Here is a 14,299-nt window from a genome sequence, read left to right as displayed (position 1 = left end):
GAAATTATTTCACCAAAGCACAAGATTTTTTTCTTATCTCAAAATTTTTGTTGCTTTTGAGCTACTTAGTGATGTGTTTTATCTGCAAAGTTTCAAATTCCTGAAATCCAAACGATATACACATACTAGTTATATCTCCAGGTGTTGTCGTAGGCATTTGAAGATTGAGAAATTGGAAAAGAGTTCATAAGAACTATCAAGCTTTCACAAACTGCTAAGATAAATGCGAGCAAATGAAAGAAATGTTTTTATTTGTTTATTTATTTTAATTGCATCAACTCGTTGCACCATCTTCTCCTGAGACTCAGGTGAGACAATTAGCACCGCCTACTGCTTATCTTGGTGAGCCAACCTTTAGCAATGAAATAGCAGTAGCTGCATAAATCTGCGTTTTTAAGTAGCCAGTTTTTTCAGGGATTATATTGACAAAAAGCCAAACTCAATTCCATTCTATATATATTTCCATGTCCAGCAACTGGTCTAAAGTTCAAAAGATGTTCAATTTGTAGTGGCACCAAAGCACAGATAAAATTTGTCACACTTCAGAAGCTTACAAATGTAATTTTGATTAATCTTTTAACTTAAGACATTTTATGTATAGTAGATTAGTATTTCTGTCTCAAATTTGTACGACAAGTCTCTATAAGAAAAACTACTAACTTAAAAAAGCCAACAATGATGAATATCCAACTGAAGAACATTAAAGGTTAAAGTATTTTCTGTCACAACAGTCACCGAAGAAATGTTGGATAAACTCGGGAGCTCACAGTAAGCCAATTTAAACAGCTGCCAACTGTGATTATGCATTATGAGGCTCTTCTGTGACTTGTGTCACCCTTCCGAGATTGGCTCCGCTCTCACAGACCTTGCTGCCCTCTGGAGCAGAGAGTGTCCGTCATATCCATAATTATCTGGAAGGGAGGTCCATCACTATTGCATCTTCGCAGAACACTGGCAGCACAGCAGTAAATAATCCCATCATCTCAGCCAGAGGAGGTCAGGCAGACATAAATTTAACACAGAGCAGTTTTACATGCTGCAGGGCATTGTAGGGAGGTTTCATCATCAGAAGGAATCATGCATTGGATTTCCCGTCCCTCTCTACATCTTTTCGCCACAGAACTCCAATAAGTACAGAAGTTTTTGAGTTGCTTTTTTTTCTCTTGTTCATACACATCTAGCTAGCATCAACTGTATGACTGATGTGGCCTGTTTATTTCTCTCCATTGAAATTCTCCACTAATTGTTCAGTGTATTTGAAATCGAACCAGCAAAAAAGCACAAAAAAAGCACAACTCTCCTCAGCATTTCTTGGCCTTGAATAATTTTTTATAAAAGAAATAAGGCTTTGATTCCTTTTACATTTAAGAAAGAAAATAATATGCTTTAATCTGCCTTTTGGACAGATTGTAATTAGGACCTCTTGCAAAGTGCAAAGCTGAGAAAATGATTCTTGCAAATTAAGGTGTGTAAAAAAATGTGGAGGACGTGCAAATGAGCTGCTTGTTGCATCTTAAAAAAGGTTTGTGACTGCTGTTTGTTTGTTAGCAACTTACACAAAAAAACACAAAGTCTGTCATGTTGAAAACTGCAGTGTGGGCAGTGGAAGAACACATTAAACTATAGTGCAGATTGGGATTAATTTTATGAAAAGATTCCATATTTTACCTGGCAGAATCTCCCACTCTGATAGACTGTACACACACTTATGTTACAGTGATTTTAGGGTCGTTTCTACAGAACCTTCCTCAATTCTGTCTGTTTTATTGTTGAACAAAACTACCATTGCAAGGATTTTTATATAAGGTTTTCTTTGCAGTGCCCAAATTTCGGGGGGAAAGTGTATTCAAATGAATCCTGCGATGTGACTCATCAACATGTGTGTGAGACAACCTACTGCAGATTGCACCATTATTTACAGCAGGGAAAAAAACATGTTTCAGATTTTGGGCTTGATGGGAGGTGGTGCTGCAGGAGGCAGAGAGTGTTAGGTCAGGGGAAGAGAATTTCTTCTTATGTTATTTGTTTGGTGTGCCAAAGGAACACATGGCAAAGACACATCATTATTAATTTATTAGAGGAAATCCAAGACAATCTGTGACCTCCAACTTTGATCACACTGCACTGAATGAAGGCAAGTGTAAATAATCTGCTCTCCAGGCAGTGATGCACCAGCAGGTTCATTGCAATTCCATTTTTTGTTGTTGTTGTTTTGTCTAACTTGTCTTTCAAGCCTTCCTTAATTTCCTTTTTTTTAATTTTCTGTGGCTGTTTGTCCTTGCATACCATCCTTTTCCCTTTAGCGTGGCAGAGAATTTAATTTCCATCCCTGTTTGTTTCTCTCTGCCTGGCATTTATGAATTTGGAGCTTGGAGGATGTTTTGAAGAGCGCAGTTTAGCTCCGTCTCCGGGACATTGGGCGTCCACGCAGCGAGCAGCTTCGGATCACTCGCTTAAGCAGCTAACATTTCAAACGGGCAATAAAGAGAGTCCTAGTCCCTCTAGTACAATAAAACAGAGTCAGGGGTGGATGCGCTGTAATACAGACAGATATTTCTCTGCCAGTGCTGCAGCTGCTGAGCTCAGCAGAATGAGGGAGACTGAATCAAAGGACAAGCTGTATGCAGCAAAGAAAGAGATTAGGATTCACGGTAACGTTCAGGTGTAAAATTTAGTCTCTGTTTAGGGACATGAAGGTCTTTAGGTCGTGACGATAATTTGTTCCTCTAATCCACCTCTGTCTCAAACATAAGATATGTTGGGTCTTTTTCAACATGTGCAACGTTTTCCTTACAAATGTTCTTGCTATCTGCAACACAGAAACTTGTGGAGATTGAGTAAGTCTAAATAGGAGGATTGCTCTTTCCATGCTGTGGTGTAAATACTTGGGAGGGAATTAATATCTGCCCTTTCAGAGCAGGGACAGAGACAATGGTCAGGTGATGATCCCTCATGTCTGAGCCATCTCACGCCTCATTCCCCTTGCAGGAATAACATTGAACAGGGATTTAGCCAAGACCTTGACTTGACTGTCTGCTTGTTAAGAGGAGTTCACATGTCTTTCCTGGCCAGATGTGAGTCTTCAGGTAGTAATCAGTAGAGGGGTCACCAGTGATTTGTTTAGGTGTGTGTGTTTCATTTAGCTTTGTTTCTGCATATGCATTCCTCTGTGACTGAGTGCCTGTTGCACTTAATGTGGGCCTCCGGGAAATAAACAGGAGGTAAACAGTATGTAACAGGATTCATTAGACTGGTTACTTCCTTTTTAAAACTTTCTTTTTTCTTATTTGATCATCACCTTTACATAAAACACTTTGACAGATGTATTTGATTACCGGAGATAACATCATTGTGTCCATAATAGTCAATAAAGTAAGAAATAATCATTTTTATTTTAAGAACATTCATAAAAAAATCACTTAAAAAAACTGTATGATACCAAACCAATATGATAACAGTTTAAAAGAAATGCAGTAAAATCTAACTCCTGATTCAGGCCTGGATATTTTGTGACCTGTAATTTGAGTATACAAAAACTAAAAAAAAACCTCCCTTTGAGTTTCCTATGCACCTTTTCTAATAGATTCTGATGCTTCCACTTGTATGTGACTTTGTATAAAGTAGCTTCCTTTTCTTGAGAATCGCTCTCTGGTTTAGACGTTTACAGCTGATTTACCAATAGAACAGAGGAAGTGTTGAACAGACTTTAGCTTAAACTAAACTAAATTAAATTTTTGCCCAGAACTTTGAACTGTACAGTTATTAGCAACACGGATGAGCTTTTTAAAGGTATTAATAACTGGCAGAGTGGGATTTGAAACACTGCTCCTTTAAAGGACCAATTCAATTATAAGCGTAAGACAGCATTGCAAGCATGTGTAAGTGAATTAATAAACTGTAGCCACTGAAATTCAAATTTGTCTTTGATGACAGGCAACAGCTTTGTTATTCCATTCTTAAGCTTGGGACAACAGTTTCTTTTTTCTTTTTTAATCCTCAATTTGAATTCCAATGTTCATAACACACATGGATATATTAAGAGGTGATTTATTATTTTTCTTCACTGAAGCCAGTAAAATACTGAGGAAAAAGTCCTCAAGATTAAAGGAGAGCATGTTGTCTCTGAGGTTGTTAAGCACTTAATCATGGGTGACCCTGAGCTTTTCTTGATATGAAAAGACATTTCGCTCACCAGGAAGCATTTACACATATGCATGTGTACATATGCATAAGAACCGGAGTATGTGCATCTTTGATGTACACTCGCACATGGAGTTAAACAGGAGGAGGCTGTCTCTCTGCTGTAGCCCTGCTGGACCTTTGTTGGTGCTGGTGTAGGGACATCTTATCAGTATTAGATATACTTTGACAGCAGTGAATCATGCCACTAGTGTGGAATCCAAAAGGGATATTAGGATAGAAGTATTCATCTATTATTTTCCAACGTAAAGCTCCCGAGTTTTCCAACATTAAAATTTTGTTTTGGTTAGTTTTCATGGTTGTTGAGAACTTTTGACAGTGAGATCCTCTCACATGTGATGTCAGATGGGGGTCTCCTGCTCTGCTCTGGGTGGAATGTCACCTAATGATTTATTCATTAATATTAGTTTTTCTCATTTTTCCTTCCCTAATTTTTGCTCTTGTCTCAATGTTTCTGACATGCTCACATGTCTTTCCTCCACTCAAACTCTTGTCAGCATCTCTCATGCTGCCATCAGACAGGACACTGTGGTATGAATCCAAAAGATGAACTCAAGAAAAGAAAAAGAAACCTGTGTCTGAACCCTCACCATTTCTGTTGCTTATTTGCAACCTAATCTCCAATATTAATTAGTTGTTTCAGCACATATCACATATGTGCATGCATCATTATTTATTTTTAAGTGTAAGGAATAAATGTAGTGTTTCACCTGGTTAATTTGAGTTATCTTATTCACTCTGCACATCTTCATCAGACAGACTTGCAGAGAATCATGAATAAGAGACCTAACATGATTTAGACCCTGAGCTTAATGGGCTTTTTGTTTTCATGTAAACTGATGAGTTACTTGTAATAATGTTGAGCCTGTGTACCAGAAAACTGTAAGATGTAATACGAAAACAAAAAAACTTGATATTCTTAAATGAGTAGATGCTCAAAGTCACACATACAAGCACAAATACAAACATGATAACCCTAACCCTCTTTTTCCTCTCATGCCACTGTTAAACAGCAAATTAAATTAAATCCAATGTACAGCTACAATCCAAAGGCTCGTGTAATTGAAATATATCCAATGTATTTTCTTCCATATCTGTGTGTTTACCCTTGCAGGTAGTTCATGTACCATGTCAGAGTACAACAAGCTGAAGAGCATGCTGCTGGATATGCAGCCAAAAGTGCTGAAGACCGGAGAGCAGAACCAGCAGAGGGACATGGAGGCAAAGAGAGTGCTGGTGGACACCATGTTTAATTACCTGGATGTGAACCAGGATGGCCGGCTGGTCAGTGACGAACTGGAGAAGGTGGGTCTCAAGCTGAAACAGCATGATTATTACTGTATCAGAGCAATTTCATGAAAAAGTATACACAGATGACATGACTGCAGAAAAGAGGGTATATTTATCATCCAACAATTACAAAATTACAGATTCCTAAAAAAAACCTCTAGGGTGATCTTTTTGTACCCAATCATGTTATTGACCCTAACTATAGAGTGGATTCAATGTCATCTAGCTTAAACATTTAGTTAACTTGTTAGATAATGAAAAATGTTCACAAAGGTTATCTCCAACCTGTGTCTGAAGGGACAAATAGGAGAAAACATAGAAAGAACTGGCATTGACATTTTTATGGTGAGGAAATAGGATCATTGCAAGCATCATCTGGTATCAGGAAATGAGCATCAGAGATGTTAATTCATTTCCTCCCAGTCATGCCTGAAATTTCAGTAACTGTCAGTCTGCCAGGGTGCTGTGAACCATGTCACTGCTGAGAGCAGACTGCAACAGGACTAAAATGTCATATACAGGATTTTGGCTTCTTAATGTCTGACATTTTGAGTTGACTGTATAGCTCTTGGTTGTTATGTAGAAACTGAGACATTGCATGATGTAACTAAAAAAAATAAGCTCACTCGAAGCTGAACATTTATAAGTGCTACTAAATATACTGTCAAAAGTCCCACAGTAACTGTCAGAACTGTTATCTTTTGTTAGCTTATCCTGCTTGTAAATTCTGACAAGTTTTGTCCTCTTTTGAAATAAAAAAAAGATTGAGTGACTTTGGCCTTTTATGGTAGAGCAGTATTAAAAGATTTAACAAAGCTGGCATGTCAATGACAAATCTAAAGATAAGACTTCTTACTCTGGAGGAATTTATAAATTCTGTTTCACACAGATTATGCTTTTAAGAATCTAAAGGAACTCCAGTCATTCATCTGGACTGTCTTCACTTTGGGATCCGTCTATTGTCACAGATAAGCTTAGCGGGTAAAGCCCCGTTCTTAGGTTTTGAAAATGTTTTATTCAAATGCCCACGGGCAGAACTGTCTGACAGTGAGCATATGGTTGCAGTCAGCTGCAGGCAGCAACTTGTAAAAAAAAGTTTGTCACATCCTTTAATCTGCCATGTCACATGTGCAGCTCCATACAGTATCAGCTGGAGACGAACAAGAAGTGCGGTTATACTTTTAGACTCCAGTCTAGTCCAATAAAGCATGTAAAATAATGATAATAATTGTAACAATCTGGTGGCATGTTGAGCTAAAAACACATTTTACATTAAAGAACAGAAATACAGCTGCATACCACAGCTCAGAATGAATCTGTCATCTTTATTTAGCTTTTTGGAGTGAACAGCAACACAAATCTGTGGTTGCTATGTATTTGCATCCCACTGTAATATCAAATTGTTTTTCTAAAAAACCATAAAATCTATAGATAAGATAAATAAGTCAAAAAGTAGCTATGTGGCTTGGTACCATGTATCTCTTGGGTTTAGGTGGATCTAACTGCCTTTGAGCTCATGCTTGTTAAGTTAAATTTAATATTAATCTGCTTTTTTTTGTTTATTTAATTTTTTTTTTAATTTATAAAATACTTTGCATGTAAATTTTCTCTGCATGGATCTTCCTCTGACTCTTGATTATTGTACTTGTGTATTTTCCCTCCCTGCATGTTTTATAATCTGGCGTTTATCAAATGGCTGTATTGAGAAAGCAGGGAGGGCTTCCATCAGGGGGCGGGGCCGGCTGTTTGACATCGTCAATCAAACAGGAACGCGGATGCAGGTTAAGGGCGCGCCCATCAACAAAAAACAATGCAAATCAGTTCAGATCGGCACCGACATGCAGCACGAGATATGGTCGGAAAGGAAGGAAAGCGCGACTCTTACAACTAAGAAAAGAAAATGCAGCTACAACAAAGACTGGGAAACTATATAGGCGAGTCTGGTAAAGTTAGAGAAAATACAGGAAAGCCATACCCTTATTAAAGCACTATAATTGAAAGAACAATTGTAGTCCTGACTGTCTATTCTATTTAATTGTACACAGCCAGGAGTGTTAACTTGAGAGGTCCTATGAAAAGCCCAACGCTTACTATGTTTTCTTACATGAGAGAACTGGGAAAAATTGCATTTAAATAAGATATATTTGTTGAGTTTTTATTTGCAGTCTGTTATGTGCTACTGAATCAACCAGATGGCAAAGCAGAGTAATGTTACAAGCTAAGGGGCAGAATAGAGATGTTTATTTTTAGAGTTATTTTAGACTACCTCGATGCATTGGTATTCGTGTTTGTTTACACTATAAATGTGGGAGCTAACAGAAAAATTCTAGTGAGGTCTGTGTAGTTTAAATTCTTCACAAGCACTCGAGAAATAATCCACATTTCCAGCATGAGCAGCCCTTTGATGGAGATAGACTTGCAATGAGAGGCACTTTTATTAGTGACTGCTATTCTTTTGTAGAGAAGAGCCAGCTTTGAGAGAAAATAAAGCAACTGCAGATACTGAACACAGGCTTGACCTTGTGTTTATCTCCATGAAAATGCTTAACATCATCTATTCAATGATGCTTCCCCTGAGAAAGGCACAGTGCTTTACTGACAAACAATGGAGAATAGCTGGAGTGTCTTCCCAGAGGAACATCTTGGGAATTTACAGAGTAGGTATAGTGTTACTGGTGAAATGCACCAGGAAAAACCCCGAAAATGGCAAAACAATATAACCATGAACTTTGTTTGTATATATATATATATATATATATATATGACACAATATCCTCATAAAAGGTATAAAAACTATCTCAGCAGATATGATTAGAAGCAGAAATAAAATCTAGGAAAATAAAATAAATAGGACTTAAGAAAATAAATCAACCAAAGAGTATAAACATTTTATGAAAGAAGAATCTTTAAAAAGAAGGTTCATAGTATCAAAATTTGAAAGAGTCCCCAGATTTTGAGCCCCAAGAAGACTGAGCCAAACAATCAAAGGTACCTATCAAGCATATGTACAATGTGTCCACTACCTTAACCACAGTGAGAATTTATTCCCAATTTAATTGACTCTGCTACAGACCAGCCTGGTTTTCTTCAGAACATGCTCTGTTGCTCTGCTGGAGCCGTGTGTGACAGATAACCTTCAGATAGACACACCAGACAATAGATTTTTACAGTAGTCCAGCTCGCTTCAGATCAAAGGATGTATCAACTATTCTGTGTCTGCCTGGGAGAGAATATAGTCTGACTCTGGCAGATTTTTAAGTCACAGAAAGACACCAGTGTGACCCTGAAACTTTAGGTTAGAGTTAAGCTGTTTTCAGTTTTTTATAGAGGCATTCACTCAAGCTGTTATTAGAGCTGTTGTTACCTGAGCTCAGTCATCTACGCCTTTATACTGAATGTGCTCAATTATGGAAACCGATGTTATGATCTCTTCTAATTTCGACTGAAAATTAGTTGACCTAAGGTAAAACCTTGAAGGAAATCAGATGCTGCAAAAACCTTATCAAGGACCCAGTTCTTCCATGACCAAAAATAATCAATTAAGGAAGACCTGAACCATTTTACAAGAGTGGAAGAAGGACCAGCACAAAGTATGATAATCCATAGTATGAGATTAAATATTTACACCTCACAGGACAAACATAGAGAGCTTTGCCTGAAACAGAACTGAGGTGATTTAAAAATCATTGTTTTACTCCCCCCTAATATATTCACTCATCTCTGTAAAACCAGCTTTTAGACATAGTTCATACAAAGTAGAGTGATGACAGTGTACTTTTGTGGATTCATTCAACTTGAAAATTACCCTCTGTCCCTTTGGATAAACTAAATTTGTTTGCTTGTTACAAACTAAATCAGTTCATTTGAGCTGGTTCTAGTTTTTTTTTTTTTGTATACTCAGTAGGACATTTTCCTTCAAAGGAAATCTTATCCTAATTATTACTGGATACAAAGGCACACTCTCAACAATCAAACTCACAGTGCTAAGTGTATTCAGGCAAGTGATTTCATTGATCAATATAGAATACAATGACTCATGTCAAATGCTAAGAGTACGATTGTGCTATTTGAATTAAATGGAAGAATCTGTGATTCCTGCCTGGACTAATCTAATTAAACTGTATGGTATCTGCTTTAAAAAAGGATTAAAACAATTATTCTAATTTATACTGAATGTGCATAATCTTGCAGCAGATAACACAGAATCAAAAAAGATCAACTTGAGAGAGACACAATAATTAAAATTCTGGAGCTATGTATTGAGCTTTTTCTCATGCTCTCCAGACTGAACCCCCCACCCGCCCTTTGCTTTATGATTCAGTGCATTCTGTTTGTTTGTGGGCATCAGATCTCAATGAAGGAGCATCTGGAGGACAGCCTGTTGGAGTGCACCATGCAAGACCTGTTGCGTTATGATGACTACAACAACGATGGACACCTCAGCCTACACGAATTCTACACAGCTTTTCGTAAGTTTTATTTCACTTCGTTTTTAAACGGCTTCCTTCTCTTGTTTTGGCAGGTTTTCCTGCCCCATTTCTGTCAGAATCCAAGGATGAAAAAGAGCTGAGAAAATGGTTTGCAGTAAAAAATCGTATCTATTAGACATAAAATATTTTTTTAATGAGGCTATAAAGTTTTGAGCTTTTCCTGTAAATGAATTTAGAATTATTAATGCCTATCAACCCGTTCTGCCAACACAAGATTATTATTTCCACTTAGTTGACATACAGTGCAATACAAATGTCACGCACATCTTTAAAACACAGATTACTGTCACCAGCATTTAGAACCCGGTGAGCTCTGATCCTCTCCGTTGCAGCCAACAGGATAAAAGTGTTTCAGAAACAGATGCATTAATAATTGTGCACTAATCTGTGTGTCCAGAGCCAGCCTTGATTATAGCTCCTGGAACTGCTGCAATAGCCTTTGAGGTTTAAGCCGGCAGGTGGCTAAGAGCCAATACAGGTTCTCCCCTATTAAGAGCAATAATCAGTTCCATCACCACTAGGGTAACCCTAGAACTGGCATGAAAATCGCTATGTGCCAAGGCGACCCACTGTCATTTTTAAAATCCCTTTTTTTTTTTCATTTTCTTCCTGTCTTTTTGTCCTCCACATGTTTCCTTAACTGGCAGTGAAGTAACTGAGGACTGAACCCAACCAGGCAATAAAGACTGACAGAATTTATCAATATAGCAGTTAGCAATGGCAGCTGGCCATTTCCAAAGCTTTGCTTTTAGCTTGTTCAGGTCTATTAAGCCTCACCAGTAATTCAGCCTCCTAATGACTGGTTTTAATAGAAACCATCCCGCCATTATTCAGTTACTCTCGTTTCACCCTCCAGATGGGCAGTGTGCAGACATTGCAAGGTATTTATCTACCTACAGATTTGCCTGACGGGTTTTAAGTTGCATTTGTCAATGTTTTTATGTTTGACAAGCAGCTGAAGAGGTGGGTTGGGAGCAATAACAAGCTATTGATCAGATGAAGCTCAAGGTTAACCGTTGGACTGCAAAAAGGCAACACCAAGGGGGAGTAATTATGTTTGAGTGGCACATCTGGTGTTCTGGATAGTGTTAATGGCTTTGAATTGTGTGCCTTAGCATAACTGTGTGAGCGTGTATGTGTGTGTGTGTTTGTATCCTGGGATGCAGTCAGTGCTCTCTCCAGTGAGTGGTCTGGGAAACAGAGCAGCCAGGAATCACAGGTGTGCTTAGCAGAGTGGAAATTCACAATATGGATAAAAGCTTGGAATAGAGAATACCAATAATGGACCTAAATGATGATATGTTTCCCTGGTTGATATCCTTTTTTCAAGCCAAATGCCTGATTTCAGGTGAACATTTAAATCACCGGCTATGGCCGCATCGTGTATTGTGGGGATCTTATAACTCAGCACACAAATGTGAAAGAGCATTCTCAGCAATCCTCCTTTAGTTCTCATGGTTCCCTTCTGACGATGCCATCATTCTGTGCTGTAGCTTTGATAAAGGAGTCCCAACCAGTTTCCCAAGAGGACAACTCAGCTTCACTGTTCATCTCATACTAAAAATATTGGCCTATTATTTCGTTATTTAACGTATAAACCTTGACAGGCACATAACTTTACAAAGCTATGTTCCGTTGCCTTGTACATCTCTTATTTTTTTTTCTAACAAATTGAATAGAAAACAATACAGTCAGAGACTGCACCTGATTACATTTTTATCGATCCAGTCCCTCTTATTTTACATTTTACAAGCCAAGCCGGTTGTGTTTGTTGACTTTCTTTTTTTTATCACATTACTTGTCTGCCTCCATGTCACCTCTCTTAAGTGGATTCCACTTAAACACCTTATTTTTTTCTTTAAGCATATGGCTTTGAACTGAATTGTAATGATGTATTCAAATAGATTACTGATAATTAATGGCAGACGCCAATCTTGTTTACGTTTGTGTGTCAGACATTCAGAATTAGGTTTATTTCAAGCAGTGCAGGGATTTTTTTATACATTAATAATTCATATATATATATATATATATACATACATGTAGGTAGTACTACATGAGTTTATGATGTGGTTATTATTACAAATAGCTGGGGAGACTTATAGTGAAGATTTACTGATACAGAGCATTTTTTAGAAACATTTTATCCCTTGGGATTATTCGTGTCAAGACCAAGTGAAAGGGGATGTTTTCATGAATTACTTAAACAAGTAATTAATTATCACCGAATCTGTCTGTCAACAACAATTTGGGGTTCAGCACTAGGCTGCACTTCTGTACAGTCGCCTGTATTGCAGTTTACACCAATAATTCTGTGTTTTGTTTTTTTTTTATCTGAAAGCCGGCGCAAAAGGGAAAAAAAGAATTGAGTTATTGTTCAGTCCAACTGGGGAATCAGCATTCCCATAGAGCACATTTCAAAGTAGAGATAACAACGTAATAGCTTTAAATTAGCTCTAAGGTGTGCTAATGGTGTGCGGTTTCACAGGGTTACCTCTGTTACAGAGTCAACATTGGGCAGGAGAGGATGCCTTGTACATGTGCCCTTTGTTTCTGAATTAGAGCCACTGTAATTATACACTAGTAAATGTATAGGAATTTCCCTCACGGACACGACCACTGATGCCTGATCACAGTAACTGTTCGTCAAAAGGCTACAGTGCATTAGCATTAGAGCTGATAAGTGAGCACGCTTACTGAGGGATATCTGTCAGGTACAGATGTAATGTATATGGTCAGAGAAGGTCAGAGCTCCTCTGTTGCTACATGTGTAATATATAAAACTGCCCTGTTGTATCACATGGGCTGCATGTGCATCATGTAGAATGCGTGAGCTTTAATTCAGTCTGAGATATCTGTACTAGATTCTAAAATACTAGCTTCACTACTGTGCCTGGTCCTCAGCATGGTATGAGTCAATATATCTTTTCACAAGGTAGCTGGGTAGAATACAAAGATAGCTTTGGAAAATTTGCGCTGAATTATACCTTAGTATTATTCAGACTTTATTGTATTATATTGTGGTGATATGTTGCTCTCAAATAAGGAAATCCAGTTGTGTAACAATATAATTTCATTAAAAAATAGGAAAAGTTGACACACACCACAGCATGCCCAGCCCGTGGGATGAACATTTTGTCGTAGCTTGTCAAGAGGGCGCTTACATTTGTCCCAGATGATGCTGGTGTAACATTAAAGGCACCGTCGACTTGTAGAGGCTCTATAGATAAATGGGTAGGAGATTTATCTGTTAACTCTGTCAAAGACGAAAGCCATAAGGGAACTTCACAACACATCAGGATCTACACACATCAGGACTGTGACCAATTTAAAGATGATATAAAGGCTTTGAGAATGTTGGAGGGCCTCCAGATCCTGCAGAGACCTGCAGCAGAAAGGTCTGATTGTGGCAAATACTGCTGAGCTCGTGTAAGCCTGCTTGTTTCATAAAATCTTCATGACGGACTGTGGATCATCCAGAGAGCATCTCAGGAGTGAAGGGGGAAACTACCAGGAAAAAAGACAAGATGTTAGAATAAAGCAGCGGGGTAGCACCAGAGAGAGAGAATTAGAAGCTAAGTGTGGGTGAGAATAAGATACATGTGCTGTCAACCCATTAGTTGTCAAACTGAAGTGCAGTAAGCTAGTGGTTAGATGTTTTTTTTTTTTTTTTTTTTTGCAGAATAACACAGAGAGTGAGCCTCTAATTAGGACCAGGACAGTTTTCCTGATTTTCCTTCTCCGAAGATCTCTCTCCCACATGCAGATCTTCAAGTCTAAGCTTATCCTCTGCTGTGAGTTTTTATTTTCCATGATTCATAAGGAGAGGAATGATATGGAGATCCTGAGCTGTGCTAGCTCTGCCTCTCAGCAGTTCTCACTAATTAATCAAGAGAGTTAAGTAGAGATGGTGAGGGAGGAAGAGAATGAGAGGAGGATGAGATGGAGGTAGAAGAGAAAGAGGCCTATCAAGGGGAAGGGGAGGAGGGAATCATGAGAAGGGAGTTGGAAGGAAGATCAGTAAAGTGCTTTTTAAGGAAGGTGAGAAAGGCACCTCTTTTCTGGGGGAAGAGGCCTGCTGGAGATGTGATAAAAAGTGGAAATGGAGGGAAAACTGATATAGCTATAATTCCTCACTGGATAGAGATGTAATTCGTCTCTGGGTGAGAGGTTTCAGAGGTTTTTGGATGTGTTTGTATTTGATGATCAGTGTCTTAAATACTTTGTGGAAAGGATTTCAGACCATTTGACCAATGTTTCCATGTCATATTTTTTTGCTGCACATAATGTAGAAGGGTTAAGTGATAACAGTAAGAGGA

The 14,299-nt window shown here is 38.2% G+C and overlaps 1 protein-coding gene across 1 annotated transcript in view; it reads left to right on the top strand.

Moving 5' to 3' along the window:
* fstl4 (follistatin-like 4) overlaps positions 1-14,299 on the top strand; it is a 123,216-nt gene that overhangs the window by 45,861 nt on the left and 63,056 nt on the right. The window contains exons 3-4 of the mRNA XM_072375608.1: positions 5,315-5,505; positions 9,839-9,959. Of these exons, the coding sequence (XP_072231709.1) occupies positions 5,315-5,505; positions 9,839-9,959 (312 nt within the window). The remainder of the gene's footprint in view (positions 1-5,314; positions 5,506-9,838; positions 9,960-14,299) is intronic.

This window comes from Leuresthes tenuis, unplaced genomic scaffold, assembly GCF_036924035.1.
Source record: "Leuresthes tenuis unplaced genomic scaffold, fLeuTen1.0.hap1 SCAF_21, whole genome shotgun sequence".
Lineage (NCBI taxonomy): Eukaryota > Metazoa > Chordata > Actinopteri > Atheriniformes > Atherinopsidae > Leuresthes > Leuresthes tenuis.
The sequence above is the reverse complement of the archived record's forward strand: the minus strand, read 5'-3'. Positions and strand labels throughout refer to the sequence as shown.